Here is a 14,272-nt window from a genome sequence, read left to right as displayed (position 1 = left end):
AATCGGCTGCGTTCGGATCCGGGGCGCCCCCGGGACCGGACTTCCGCACCCGTGCCCGAGAGGAGGCGGCGCGGCCAAGAGAAACCAATGAGACGCTACAATTTCGGTGCCGACATCCTGCAGGATGTAAAGGCTTCACAGCCCCAAAGAGCGAGCGTGACTTTTGACGTCCTTGGATAGCCAAGACGCACGACGGCTTCCTTTTCAACCGACGCCTTGACGCACTCCAGCGCCAAGTCAAAGGCGGGCGTGACCTTGAAGTTGAATGGCTTCCGCACTCGCCATTCGATGACTGGCGGCCGCTACATTAGGCACACCGCCAAATCTCTCCGGCTCTCATCAAAAAAAGAAGGAAATCGGGCCGTTTTTTTGCTCGAGATTTGGAAAATAAGAAGGTGCCGAGTGAATACGGTAGGTAGCTTTTCTTGTCGTCACCTGCCGCGCGAGGACATGAAACGCTGACTTAAGCCGGAAGGGTCCGGGAGACGTTCAAGATAATCGAGCGACAAAATGCGCCAAAATGCGCCAAAAATGCGCCAAAAATGCGCCAAAAATGCGCCAAAAATGCGCCAAAAATGCGCCAAAGCTGACCGAGGTGCTGTAAAAAGCTAAACCGTAGCATAAGCAAGAAATAAAAGTTGGTTGCTATGGGGCAAGAGAAGCGCAAAGGAAATGGGCAAAATGGCAACTGGAGCGTAGGATGCAAAGCGCAGCGAATTGTTGGGGGACACAGATTTAAACGCAAAGTCACCGGGAGCCTTTGAACCCTTTTGCGGTAGCTGTTTTGATTTGATTATTCGATCCCGCCGCTATTTTAGCCTAGCTAAAGCTAGTGCGACAGGCACGTCATTTTGACCTTTGATTGACCCCCCCCCAATGTGCGCGATCGATGACATTGAAAACCTGGAGCACTTTGTCATGAAAGTAAAGTGAAACGGCCTACCTTTTGAAGAGCTGACGACGTTTCGGAGGGAGGGACGTTGGCCGCATCGCCGCCGCTTGTCTTCGCCGCCGCTCGTCTTCGCCGCCGCTCGTCTTCGCCGCCGCTCGTCTTCGCCGCCGCCTTTAAAACAGAGGCGACAAACTGGTTACGGGTTGCCGAGTGGGCCGGGCTCATAAAATCACGCCGTATACTTATAGAACTTTAAAACGACAGCGTTATTAATACTGCCCAAAATAATCACTATCAATCATAAAACATCAACGTTACTATTAATGGGAAAGCTTTTCAAATTTGACATTTTTACGCTTGACCAAGTCCTCACGCGGGCCGGATTAAACCCGGTTTGGGGGCCCTATGTTTGACATCCCTAATTGAGAAGAAGAGAAAAAAAAAAGCACAGAGAACATTCTTGAATGACAGTCGCCCGACCGACCTCTTGCGGGATGATGGCTCGAACGCCAATATTCGGGGGGCGGAGCTACTTGCTGACGACAGAGCATTCACACTTAAATTTAGATCATTGAGAAGACACGAATTAAGGCATTCAACGCCAGGGACGCATCTTCATGCGTGTTTGTCACACACCTAGTTTGGCGATAAAAACTGGTCAAAAGGGAGCTTGGGAACAAAAAACGTGTTCTCCCAAAAGTTGAAGACTTTCAAGGATGGCATCGACATGATGAAGTCAAATCAGTAAAAGGATGCGGCGGGCCGGGTCTGGCCCCCGAGCCTTTAGTTTGACAGCCGTGCTGTCGCGCGTGCGCACTATGAATGAACGCAAGAGCGAGAGAGCGAGCATCTGGCTGGAATCCGCCCGAGAGACTGGATGACGGCGCACGGGCTGACGCGCCAAGCACCTCCCCGTCCCCTCCCCGTCCCCCTCCTCCTCCTTGTAATCCGCGCCCGCGCAAACACTCGGCGGGAGACGGCGGAGCAAGCAGATGCGCTCCTAACTTTCCTCCGGATCTTTCCTTTTTTTTTTTAAAGAAAAAGAAAAATGGTCACCCCCGCCGTCGGGGGACATTTTCCGAACGGACGGGACGGTCGTTTACTTTTGTTCTGAGCGCGGCGGACACCGGAAGGGGCGAGCGAGCGAGCGAGCGAGCGCGCGCGGGCGCAAGATAAAAGTTGCCGCGTTATCCCCGGGATGAGCGCCGGGAGGATGCTGGCGCCGCTCGTCTGCCTGCTGGGCGCGGCGGCGAGCCTGCGGGACGCGGCGCCGGCCGCCGGCCGCTTCGTCTGCAACGCCGTCCCGCCGGGCGCCGAGCCCGGCTGCGCCGCCCCCCGGCCGGCGCAGGCGGAGGACGAGCTGCGAAGCGCCGTCCTGGAGCTGCGCGAGAACATCCTGCAGCAGAAGGAGACCATCGTGGGCCAACGGGGCACCATCAAGGAGCTCAACGCCAAGCTGGCGCGCTGCGAGGCGGCGGCCGACGACTCGGCGCAGCCGGCGGGCAAGTCGCGGGCGCACGGCTCCAGGAGGAAGGACTACGGCAAGAACACCATGGGCGACCTGCCGCGGGACCCCGGCGAGACCATCAACCAGCTGGGGAAGACCATGCAGAGGCTCAAAGGCCGCTTGGAAAGCTTGGAGGTAAACGCGCGCGTAAACGGCCGGCGCCGGCTCTCGGGCGCCCCCTTTGCGCCGGCCCCGACCGACTTCAAACGGGACAGCGGCGAGACGGGCCCCCCTTCGCCGTCCGGCGGGCGCTCCGCTAATGGCGGGTGAACGGGAGCCCGCGCCGTTTACTTCCGCCTTCGCGACGGCCTCAGACTTGCGTGCGGTCTTGCCTGGTTTTCTCGTTGAGGTGGCCGTGTCGCCGGAAAAGCAGATTGGACGTCGTGCAAATGGAGACTTCCGCGTCGCTTTGGAAAAAGATTTTACGCTCGCGTACGCACGTGCGATACAGATGACGCCCGTGCTTTTTGGTGCCCCCCCCCCCCCACCTACGGGAACGTCGCCTCCCTCCGCACGCGTAGATTCAAATTGCCGCCTGTGAGACGAGCCCGAGGCGAGGAAGATGCGGTGGGTCCATGGCAACCTCTGCTTTGCGCCGGGGGAACACGCCACTAAGAAATTGTTTGTTCTGCTCGCGTCTCAGAAGAGGCTGACGCGTCCCGGTAACACGAATTGCCTTGACGCCAACAATTAGAGAAAGGTTAACTGTTTGACATTAAAATGCACGGCCGCGGCGCGTTTCGAACTTTGCTGCTGAAACATTGGGTTGTTGAAGATAAAACTGCCCAGAAAGATCCTTTTTGAGCCGGAACTACACTAGGTTATTTTGAAGCAATGAATTTTTTGTCGCGCGTGTGAAGTAGGCCAATCGAGACTATGCGAACGGTGCTTCATGAGGTTTCATTTGTACGTTTCGGCCCGACAACGGAAATTGGTCGGAGCTACGTTTGTCTGGAAAAAGCTTTGACTTGACGCGTGCGAGCTTGCAGCGGCTTGATTGACGCGCGCGCAACAGATCGAACGATCGCGCAGATGACTTGACGCCGCCGATGCCGCGCGGCTCCCTCTTTCGCTGATTGAGGCCGCGCTCACGCATATCCGCCACTGCCGGCGCTGGACTTTATGGCCGGCTTCCAGAAGCAAATTTGATGCGATCGCCGCGGCGCCAATCTGTCAGAAAAGATTCATCAAACTCAGTCAACGGGAAGGAAACAGATGGGCGGGACCCAAAGCTGAAACGGCACATCCGCATTCGCCACCGGTCGGTTCGGGCTTAGGCACTTTTTGTCCTATTTTTCCCCGGCGCATCTGCGGTGTGAAGTCCGGGTCACGTCATTGTCCGCCCGCGCGGATTTCATTGTCCGCCCGCGATACTCATCCCGGCCAAGGGCGTTGGGTCACAAAGCGCAGGTGCGCACCGGCTCGCAGATTAATACCCCCCCCCCCCCCCAACAGTTTCAAAGGGCTTCGCAGGCGAAAAAGAAATCATACAGAACATCGCAAATACGCGACAGCATCCCCCGAACAAAGTGCCCGAAAGAGGATGGAAAAACGTCATCCGGGGAAAATTAGAAACCTTCAGAGGGGAGCGCAGGCGGGAGGCTCAACAGGTAGCACTAGAGAACCCGTTTGTGCCGCATTAAGCGGTAAGGGTCCAGGCCGTGCCACGGTGGCGCCATCCCAGCTACCGTAAACGGCTGCAGTCGGACGGAGCCGTGAACCAAACGCCTGAGCGTGGACGTGCTTTTAGCCGGGATTCTTCCGGGAGCCACCCGGCGAGTTCAATAACGAGCCCGCCTCTCGCGACCCAAGCCGCGGCGTGGGATTTCCCAAGCCGTTCGCGTGGGCTCGGGACGCTAACGGGGGGCAACTCTCTTCCGGCAGCAGAGTTTGCAGGCGGCCGGCACCAACGCGTCCGGCGCGGGGGCGGCGGCGCCGAGCCCTTTGCCGCCGCAGCTGCGGGAGCTCCTGGGTCAGCGCCTGGGGCTTCTGGAGACGCGGCTGCTGCGGAAGGTGGCCGAGCTGGAGGAGGAGAAGAGCCAGCTGTACAACGAAACGGCCGCCCATCGCCAACGCACCGAGCACGCGCTCAATTCGCTTCTGGAGAGGATCGCCGAGCTGGAGAAAAGTAAGCTCGCTCGCCCTCGTCTATCGTCCCCTCCCCCCCCTTCCCGGGGAACCTTTTGAAATTCGTCGTGCGTGGTTTGTACGGCTCCTGCGCGATACAAGCGATAGCCGCAGACATCTGTCAGGACTGAGAGACGGGGACGACGAGCGTAGCGTCAGAAAAAAACAATCCAAGAAACGACGTGACGAGTTGACGCGTCGCAACGGCAGGCGGGCGCGAAGCTTCTTTTTTTTTCCGAAGGTCGAAATGACGTCGTAATGGTATTTTATACGCCTCCCGGGAGCCACCTGAGGCTTGACGTATTGATTGAGGGAAGGCCATTCATCCCAATAAAAGAAGCCCGATACGTCGACGCATCCGCCCGAAACAATAATCCTGTCAAATCTCGTTTTCCACTCGGCGTGGGGAGGACAAAGGCTTGGATTGTTTTTCTTCTTGGCGAAGACGGCATCTTTTTTTTCAAATTGGGTTTCACTGCAATATGCATCATGTTTTGCCGTAGCCAGCTCATAAATGACAGATTTCGTCGGGCAGATTTCATTCTCGTTTCTTACTTACGAGCCTTCCAGTCAGCCCCCGTCGTGCACATTTCTAGTCACCGTATGTCCTCTTTTAAAATTATTTAACGCAATGACTTAATCATTTGTATAGTTATATATTCATCATAAGAGATTCCTGTATGTACATCATGTCGTTTTCATTTGAATTTTTTATTATTTACTACGACGTGTCTTCAATTTTTAACTCGTGTAAGTTTGATTTTTCCCGTATAATTGATCGGGATTTGAAAATATCAGCCGTCAGAGGCCTTCTCTCTGCTGGCTTAACATAAGATGACATGAGAATTATAACAAAAGCCCATTGGGTTTTCAATGTCCGACGTCAAACGCTCTTCCAAAAGTGGCGCCACGGACGACCGGTCGTCAAACAAAAGACGGCGTACGGACGGGATTTAGGAGCGGCCCCGATTTGACTTGACAATCACCCGACGGGTGTCTTCCACACTGCCGTTAAAAGGTCAGATGCGGCTTTGGAATTGGGTCGCCTCTAGCCGCGGCGCCGAGCTAGCCGCACCGGAGCAAATGTTTTGGCTCGGCGGTGGAGGAAATGAGAGCGAGCCTCAGCGCTGGGACTCCAAGTTCTCCAAGCTTTGCGCAACGAGTCCACGTGGGGCCGGAAGCCTCCTAAAAATAGCCAGGACGGTCGGCGGCGAGTCCCGGTCCCCTTCGCCGACAGGGGAATCGGCGACGGTCGATTTTCGGGTCGGCGTTTTCCGACGGGGTGGCGCCATCCGAAGGGCCGGGCGGTCGGGAGGAAAGGAAGTGACGTGGCGGCGGCTGCCAATGGCACGCGGGGTCCCCTCTGGTTCCCAGGCAACAACGCCTTCAAGTCGCCCGAGGACTTCAAGGTGTCCCTGTCGCTGCGCACCAACTACCTATACGGGCGCATCAAGAAGAGCCTGCCCGAGATGTACGCCTTCACCGTCTGCATGTGGCTGAAGTCCAGCGCCAGCCCCGGGATCGGGACGCCCTTCTCCTACGGCGCGCCGGGCCAGGCCAACGAGATCGTGCTGATCGAATGGGGGAACAACCCCATGGAGCTGCTGGTTAACGACAAGGTAGGACGGCCGGCGGCTTCGGCGTCGCTCGTTAGACGCGCGCGCATCTCCGCGCGCTTCTCTGACCTTCGGCTGCGCTGATTTAATTAGCATCTAATGAACATTTCATGCGAGTGGCCCACATTCCACGCTGAAAGCCATTCGCCAGAGATTCGCTGTGCTTATTTAAGCGCGTTTTCCTTCCTCTAAATGCTAATAAGGCAGCCGCGCTACTTTCATTGTCCCGCTCGTCATGTGGCTCAACCGTACGGCGGGCCAGTAAACACCACTCGCACATTGGCAAAACGGAAAGAAACGACTGACGGAGTGGGATTATTCGTCTTCCTTTCCTAGTTCTTGCAAGTCGCCCCGATACGCGCCCCTCGTTTGATTTGAAAGCTTAGGCTTCTTTTCTTGATCTTGGGCTCAGGCCCACCCCCCAAAAAACCATTCGAGGGAGTGCCGCATTGCGCAGCTGGACGGATGGGGCCCCATTTACGATACGGTAAGGCCTCGGTTAATGGGGACCGGAAGGCAGGAATGGAAAAAGGGAGCCAAACTGCGGATCTTGAGCCGCCGCGCGGCGGGGGCTACGCCGGCACCTCGCCCGTCTTCAGGCCGACGGTGCCGCAGCGCGTCTTTCTACATGGGTAGAAGGTTGGTTCCCTGTAGCGGAGAGAGAACGGTACCGTTCCCCCGCTGTTTTTACTTCCAGCGCTGGTGGATTTTGGGGGGGGCAGGTGCGAAAGCGCAGCCTGTCAGCGCCGCTCACTGCTTTCCCTCTTCTGTCATGCATTATACATGCACTCAAGTCAGACAGATGAGAGGGAGATGGTGCGAGGGAGGCTGGCAAAAAAAAAAAAAAAAAAAAAAGCAGTACTAGACCAGAGGGCTGCAGAAAGTTGGAGGTGGACGCGCGCGTCACCAGGAGAAGAAGAGGAAGTTGTGACAGATCAAACAGCCGGATGAAGGACGTTCGCAAAGTTGAAGAAGGGCAAGATCCGTGCCGGTCTCTCGCCGGGAAACCCGGTCCGGCGAGTCCGAGCCCCGCGCAAGGCGGGGGAACCTTTGGGAGCCGAGGAAATGGACGCGGCGTCTTATTATCCTTGTGGAGTCAGCCGAGCAAGCGCGGCGACCTCGGCGAGGCGACGGTTGAAGGGAGGAAACGCTCGCGGAAAGACGAGGTGGCGCTATCCTCGGGGGGCGGTTCGGCTTTCATCTGTGAGTCAAGTACGGGGACGCACTTTGGCTGCCGGTAGCTCCGCCTTCTTTCCTTTGCGGTTGCCCGGGTAATGACTGTTTCATACCGCCGGCTCATCCGGAGCGTCCGCGCGCCACCTTCTGAAGCCGGCACCGCTCCCTTTAATCGGAGCCCCCGTTAGCCGATTGAGCTCACCGCTTCTCTCGGGGCGCGCAGGTGGCCCAGCTCCCTCTTTCGGTGAGCGACGGACGCTGGCACCACATCTGCATCACCTGGACCACCCGGGACGGCTTCTGGGAGGCTTACCAGGACGGCGAGCGACTGGGCACCGGGGACAACCTGGCCCCCTGGCACCCCATTAAACCCGGCGGGGTGATCATTCTGGGCCAGGAGCAGGTGAGGGCTTGGCTGCGTTTACCGCGTATCGTCCCGGAGGGCCTTTTCCTCACGGATTCCAAGGCCGAGCGCAGAGGGGCGAGGCGTGAGGTCGCCCTCTCACAATCTTGTCTTCCTTTCAAGCGGGGGGGGGGGGGGGGGGGGGGGCAATTGCAGTCCCGCCATCCAGCATGTTTTAGATGCTCCCTTCTCCCGGCGCGCCGGATTCAGACGGCCGGGATCGTTAGAAGGTTTGCGCGGAAGCTCTTGATGAATGAATCATTTCGATGAGGTGATCCGGCAGAAGGAGACGTCCAAAACATCCACGCTAGCGGCCCTCGAGGACTGGCGACGGCCACCCCGCTTTTTAAGCGCGACCGCAATCGTTTGATGCGATTTCGTTAGCGGGTGAGCGCCATGACTAATTTGCTTTAATAATCTTCAGCGAGACGTTCATCCATATTGGATTATGTTTGGCGCGGGAGCTCGCTCGAGGGGAGACGGCTGCGGAGATCGGGATTCATGTCGGCAGCTCAATGCCGAAGGAGAGCAAAATGAAAAACAAGTACGGCGGCAGAGCGAGGCGGCGATTCCGCCGGCAGAACGCAAGGTCGCAAAATGTATTCATGCGCCGCAAAATGGCATTTTGTAAAGCGGCCATTCAACGCGTCTGTCCGTATTTTGCGGCAGCCCAGGGACTGGAGGGTACAACAAATCCCTCCCGTTGACGGGGTCTTGTTGACTTTCATATGAGCTAGGTTTTGACTTTCTATTGCTAATACAGGCGACGGAGTTCCTTCCTTTTGTGGTTGATAGTCCGCCTGAGATTTTTCCAAAGGACAAAAGCGTGCCTCGGCAAAAAAAGATACCGTCGTGGGAATATCGAACGCGGCTTCAGTAGCAAATCCACAACCCGGGGCGAATCGGGACCGAAACTTTGGATGGAAAAAAACCACGGCGCCGCATTTAGCCACGGGGAAATCCCAAAGGCTCGCGGCGCGCCCGAGGCGGTTGCGACCGTCGCGGATATTTTCCAGAGTTGGCGCGTGTGATTTTGCTCTTGTGCTCGCGCCAAGGACGTGGTGGGAGGTCGCTTCGACGCCACCCAGGCCTTCGTGGGCGAGCTGAGCCAGTTCAACATGTGGGACCGGGTCCTGCGGCCCGCGGACATCGCCGGCCTGGCCAACTGCTCGGCCTACATGCCCGGCAACGTGGTCCCGTGGATCGACGCCAACGTGGAGGTGTTGGGCGGAGCCGCCAAAGCTCCCCTGGAGATATGCGAGGACCGCGCCTTCGATTCCTAACCGGAGGAGCGGTCGCGAGCGAGCGGTCGCGAGCGAGCGCTCGCGAGCGAGCGCTCGCTCCCCGAAAGCCAAGAATTCATCTTCCGTCTCCAAAGATTCCCGCATGGGCTTCAGCGCCTGTGTCCGTCCGGTCTCAACCGTGGCAAAGACTCCGTAGTGGCGACGTGCCGACCTACTCCTTTGCCCGCCCGCCCGCCCAACCTTTCAGCTCACGTCGACATTTTTCAGGCGCCGAAACAACGAAAAGGAGCCGCGGCTTTTCTCAGTAAATTTCCACCTGCGGTCATTGTCTCCCCGTCGGCCGCCTTTCTGAGGGAAGCGGCCAGTTTAGGGGAGACGGCGCTCCGGCCTTACGTAAGGCCGTGTCTTGCGTGTTAAAATGGCGGAGATTAGCAGCGAGCGAGGACATTTTCATTCTTGTAAATCTGGGCTTAATGCCTCCGGGCCCCTTGAGCAGCTGCCATATCCCCCAGGGCTTAACGCGGGCACTCGCGCTCAGGTTAATGCCGAATAGCCGCCGGCTGCCCGGAAGCGGCGCCGAGCCGGCGGCGGACGAGGGCCGCCGAGGCCGGGCGCCAATCCGCCGCGGCCCCGCCTCGACTCGGGACTTCGCTCAGCTTCGCGAGCGCCGGCTTATCCCCGCTCGACTTTTCCCGCCGGCGCGGACGGAAAAACGTGCAACGTGCTTTCAGTGAAGAAAATAGGCGGTCCCTATATGCCTGCAGAAGTCATTTTTGGACGTATCGAACACCCCATGTTTTATCATGCGCCCCCCCGATTTCTGCATGAAACCTTTCAACGGCGACTCGCAAACACGGTGCAATCAAAATTTTGGCGTCGGGGCCCCAAAACCACCGGCGACTCTTGCAAGCATTTCAATGACTTCATTGAGTGGCTTAGCCTGACTCCCATTATGCAAAGTTGTTGTTATGCGTTGTGGGGCTTGTGGTTGACAAAAGGCTTCGATCCAAGAACTAAATGTTGCAGGAAAGCTTACATACTGTATATATATGTTCGTTGCAAATGCAAAAGTCTTCAAAAGTCACAACACCGTAATCAGTTCCAAAATATTCCGATATCAATTTCAAAATATAAGAATACAGTACAGGTACGTGCCCCCCCCTCCCCCCACGTATAAAAGATGACGCTGATGCCATAGAACAAAGGAAAATACGTTGATATTTGATGACGTTATGAGCCTTTCAAAGTCGGGCGATCATCAGGCAGGCTGGTGAAAAGCGCACAGGGGTTATTGGTACATTCCAATGAAGCCGCGTTATGGAAGCGCCAATGGATGTGAATGTATTTTTCTTTGCCGGCGCGAGAACGATTCGTCGCGGATCCGTTACGAAGGCTAAAGCTATTTTGTGACCCGCGCATCTGTTTTTGTGCTCGGGCCAAGTCATGTCTAGTTGAAAAGAAAACGTTCTGGCGCCCTCTGGCGGCATCTAAAGGCGCAATCGTTTGCGCCGGCGGGCAATCGCTTACCAATTTCGCCGTTTGTTTGTACTTTGTTTGTATATTACTGCTTTTTAGCGTAGCTTGAATAGCGGAATGAACGGTATGAGACCGCGCCGAATGTTGCACAAAGGCGACGGAGCCGCGCCGCCGCCGCCGCCGGGGTTGGAGGAGCGGCCGCCATTTTGTTGCTCGCGCTTCAATGTGAAGTCATGCAAAGACTTTCCTGCTCATTGGCAGTAAATGAGGCTTGGAAGCTTTTCCTCAAAATGCCAAGAAGGCCTTTTCTTGGCAGGGGAAAGAAGATATGGCAAACATTTGCTGTTGTTTCACCAGGTGCATCTTTCGGCTATTATAGCTGCCGTTCACGAAGAAAAACGGAGACGGAAAAATGTCCCGACGGCCGAAGCGTTTTTCAGGCTTTTTTTCTCTCCGTCGGTCCGAACTCTTGAGAAAAGCGGAGAAAATAAAGCAAAGTGGCGAGAAAAGAAAAGCTTCGCGGCTTTGCTGGGAAGAAAAAAGTGACGCGAGCGCGAAGCGGCACGCATGGGTGGCCGTGACCCGTCTTTTCATCCTGCCTTGGTTGCGCAACTGCCAATAAACAAACCCTTGCAGACCGCGCCCTTTGTTTTTACAATGCCCGTTGCCGTTGTCGCCGGAAAAAAAGAAACTAAAATCATCTTTAATCCCTAGCGAGCTTTTTTTTCAACGTCGGCGGCGATTGGAGGGTTTAGTGGCGCTGATCCACCGAGATACATTTTGTGCATTTGTTCACGTCGACGGGAGCCGAGCCCCCGGAAGGTGTCAAACCGGGGGCCCGGGGGCCGCGGCCGGCCCGCCGCCTCATTTTGCGCGGCCCGGCCGAAAAACACTTTGGCCACGAGCGTTTCCTTGGCGACCCTTTCGGACGGCCTTTCAAAATCAGGCAAATGCGTTGGCGTCATACTTCAAATTTATTGGAACGGCCCTCAACGCCCCGGGATTTTGCGCACTATAAGGCGCGGCGAAAAGCCTTGCTTTTACGCGCCATATCATCCGCGGGTTTTCATTTTAGGGGGGAGAAAATAAAAGAGCTTATTGGCCATGTAACTCTTCCACGTTTACCTCTGCGTTTCAGTTGTAAACGTATCGTTTCCGACACCCCGTCGGAAATGTTTGAAGCAATTTAGAAATAGAACATTTTTGTGAAAGAAGGCGCGACTTTATCAAATAAAACCAGTTTTATTTGAAGGTTTTTAGTTCAACTCTTGCCATTCATTTCAACAGTCTCTTCATATAATCAAGAGTTGTTTCCCCCCCCATTCTCCTTCCGCAAATCATCTTTATTCTTTATTTCGGACATCTACTAAAAAGCATCATGGCTGCAGTTGAATTTGGGGGCAAGGAACGGCAAACGTTATTGGCAGGAGGCATTGGCTGAGCCGGCTGAAAGGCCGCAGCGGCTAATTGGAGCCAAAGCCAGAATACAGGAAGAAAGTTTTGGTTGAGGTGCAAATGGAGTTGAGTGGCGCCCGGAGGCCGGCGCCGCGTGGGTGGACGCGCGCCGCAGACGGGAAAAAAGCAACTCTTTTTTATTTTTGGGGGGGGGGGGGGGGGGGGGGGGGCGCCCGCCGAAGCATCCCCGGCCGCTCGGTGCCCACGCGGCACAAAAGATGCCTTCTGTCCATTTCTGTGACGACAAAGGTGAAAAGCAAAGAAAGCCTGCCTGTGCCTGTGCCTGCGCCTGTGCCTGCGCCTGTGCCTGCGCCTGCGCCTGCGCCTGCGCCTGCGCCTGCGCCTGCGCCTGCGCCTGCGCCTGCGCCTGCGCCTGCGCCTGCGCCTGCGCCTGCGCCTGCGCCTGTGCCTGCGCCTGCGCGCATTCAATTTCCCTTCTGCCACTTTGCGTGAGAGATGTCTTTGTTTGACTTTCCGCCTTTTTTCTTACACTGCCTGCTCCCCGCTCATTTTGGCCGCTTAATGGAGACAGAAACAAGGAAATCATCGACCCAGCGTGGAACTTGACGTGGAAACGGCAAGGAAAATGGCAGATGTCAACTTTTCACCACTTTTCAGGAAACGGGTGAATTATTTCGGGGCGCTTGCCAGAAAGCCACGCCGCCAAAAAAGAAATCAATCAAAAACGGGATCTCGGTTGGGCGTGCGTTTTTCCTTGGTTTCGCATTAGCAGAAAACGGGAGCTCCTTGGATCACGTGTGCAAAAAATCAGTTGCTGCAGCTTGAGTCCCAGAAAAGAGCATGCTTTTTTCCTTTTTTTTTTTCATTTTTGTGCGTTACGGGTCCCTGCGTGGATGAGTCCATCTGGGGAGAACGCAGCACTTAACACTCCACTCCCACCACCACCAGAAGCAAAGAAAAAAAAAGACACACCAACTTATGAAAGAAGAAAGTGAGTCAGATGGGAAACTTCACCTCAAGTTAACCCTAAAAACATAAAAAGTTTGCACTTTTAGACTTTCTTTGGGGAGTCGTGGCAAATAAAATGAGGGCGGTGCCGAACGATGCACCGAAGCGCTATTTCCATATGCAAGATGTCATTTGGACAATTTCTTGCTTTGACTTGATGTATACTCCAAATATTTCATGTTTGTTGAATGTTTCAAAAAACACAAACTGTGGCAAACCACAAACGGTGGCCTGAAGGAGCGGGGCCTTGGCGCTGGCCGTTTGACCGTCGCAGAAAGTGAGCCGCTTCACGCTTCAGCGCGGACGTCCCCTGGACATCCTTCAAAAGATTGGCCCAGCCCAAGTCGAATCCCGTTCCGGGCGAGCCAAAACGGCTCGCTCGCCCCCCCCCCCCCCCCATCCGGAAACGGAGCTCCGGATATTAAAGCTCCCGCCTCTACTCGCACTCGCGCAAAGCGTCCTTTCAAAGGCCGTCCGCCTTCAAATCGGAGACGGCTCCAGTCCGTCCGCTCTTACGCGCATTTTGTTCCTTCCGCTTGGTTGCGAACCGGAGCCGTTTGTGGCAAGCCGAGCCAATGGAAAGGTGCGCGCCGGAACCGGAACCGGAACCGTTGGCGTCTCGGGTCTCGGCGCACGCTTTGTCGGCGCCGGCTTGCTTTTGTTGCGTCACTTGTTACGAAATGGCGCCACCGTCGCCAAGCGCAGAAATTCATTTTGCCGATTGGAGTGCAAAAAACAGCCCGCGGTTCACCCGCACTTCAAAGCATGTTCTTCTTTTTACTGGCTTCGTCGTTGGAATCTGCTGGTCTATAGCGACATCTGGCGGGGGGTTGGACCGCCGCGCTTCTAAAACTTTAAACAGCGGCGAATAAGCCATCAAGGCTTTTTTTTCATTTCTCCCAAGGAAATGTTAGTTATTAGCACGGTTACCCCAGCTCTAACATCCGTTAAATAATAACACCGCATTCAAGTAAAAACATGATTTAAAAAAAAACAAAAAAAAAACATTCATCGCTGTAAAGAAAAAAAATGGTTGACTTTTAGCGGCATCTAGTGGTATGCTCAATATCGCAGCGCTTTGCTTTTCAAACTTAAACGCCAGCACTTGATAATAAAAATAAAAACCCGCACTATATTCAAGGAGGTTCTCGTCAAAAAGGGGGCGCGCATGCCACGGCCTTTTTTTGTTGTTTTTTTTCTTGTTTTGTTTTTGCCTTCGCCTGCGTTGTCGTTCCCGTCAAGCTACCCAAACATCCGGTAAATAAATAAAATAAAAAAGAGGAAAGACCGCATCAAACATCGAGTGACGCATTTTCACGGTTTTTGGGGTGGGGAACGAGGAATAATAATTCCACTTTAGGCATGTATACTTGGGAAAAGAGAAAAATATCCCCTCCGTACCTTTAA

General features: G+C 55.3%; 2 protein-coding genes across 3 annotated transcripts in view; one reads left to right on the top strand and one right to left on the bottom strand.

The window, feature by feature from the left end:
• LOC148411221 (extracellular serine/threonine protein kinase FAM20C-like) overlaps nt 1–14,272 on the bottom strand; it is a 54,554-nt gene that overhangs the window by 29,618 nt on the left and 10,664 nt on the right. The window contains exon 2 of the mRNA XM_088438049.1: nt 944–1,063. Within this exon, the coding sequence (XP_088294175.1) occupies nt 944–990 (47 nt within the window). The 5' untranslated portion in view covers nt 991–1,063. The remainder of the gene's footprint in view (nt 1–943; nt 1,064–14,272) is intronic.
• Nucleotides 1,854–11,696, top strand: LOC148411223 (neuronal pentraxin-2-like). 2 transcript variants are annotated; one of them, XM_088437538.1, is made up of 5 exons: nt 1,854–2,534; nt 4,287–4,527; nt 5,901–6,145; nt 7,542–7,721; nt 8,777–11,696. In XM_088437538.1, the coding sequence occupies exons 1-5, from the start codon at nt 2,091–2,093 to the stop codon at nt 9,002–9,004; spliced, it is 1,338 nt and encodes a 445-aa protein (XP_088293664.1). In that variant the 5' UTR covers nt 1,854–2,090; the 3' UTR covers nt 9,005–11,696. The 2 variants fall into 2 exon arrangements, with proteins under 2 accessions (XP_088293664.1, XP_088293663.1); XM_088437537.1 differs by having other exon boundaries at nt 4,284–4,527.

The sequence above is a fragment of the Hippichthys cyanospilos genome, chromosome 16 (genome assembly GCF_059441005.1).
Source record: "Hippichthys cyanospilos isolate Australia breed blue-spotted pipefish chromosome 16, RoL_Hcya_1.0, whole genome shotgun sequence".
In the NCBI taxonomy this organism is placed as follows: Eukaryota; Metazoa; Chordata; class Actinopteri; order Syngnathiformes; family Syngnathidae; genus Hippichthys; species Hippichthys cyanospilos.
Note: the sequence above shows the minus strand (reverse complement) of the source record. Positions and strands in the feature narration are given on the sequence as shown.

Excerpts from the sequence above, each read along its gene's own strand:
- LOC148411223 (XM_088437537.1), top strand. The coding sequence starts at position 2,091 with ATGAGCGCCGGGAGGATGCTGGCGCCGCTCGTCTGCCTGCTGGGCGCG. Across the intron at positions 2,535-4,283 it reads GCCGCTTGGAAAGCTTGGAG|CAGAGTTTGCAGGCGGCCGG; the intron begins GTAAACGCGCGC and ends CTCTTCCGGCAG. Across the intron at positions 6,146-7,541 it reads AGCTGCTGGTTAACGACAAG|GTGGCCCAGCTCCCTCTTTC; the intron begins GTAGGACGGCCG and ends CGGGGCGCGCAG.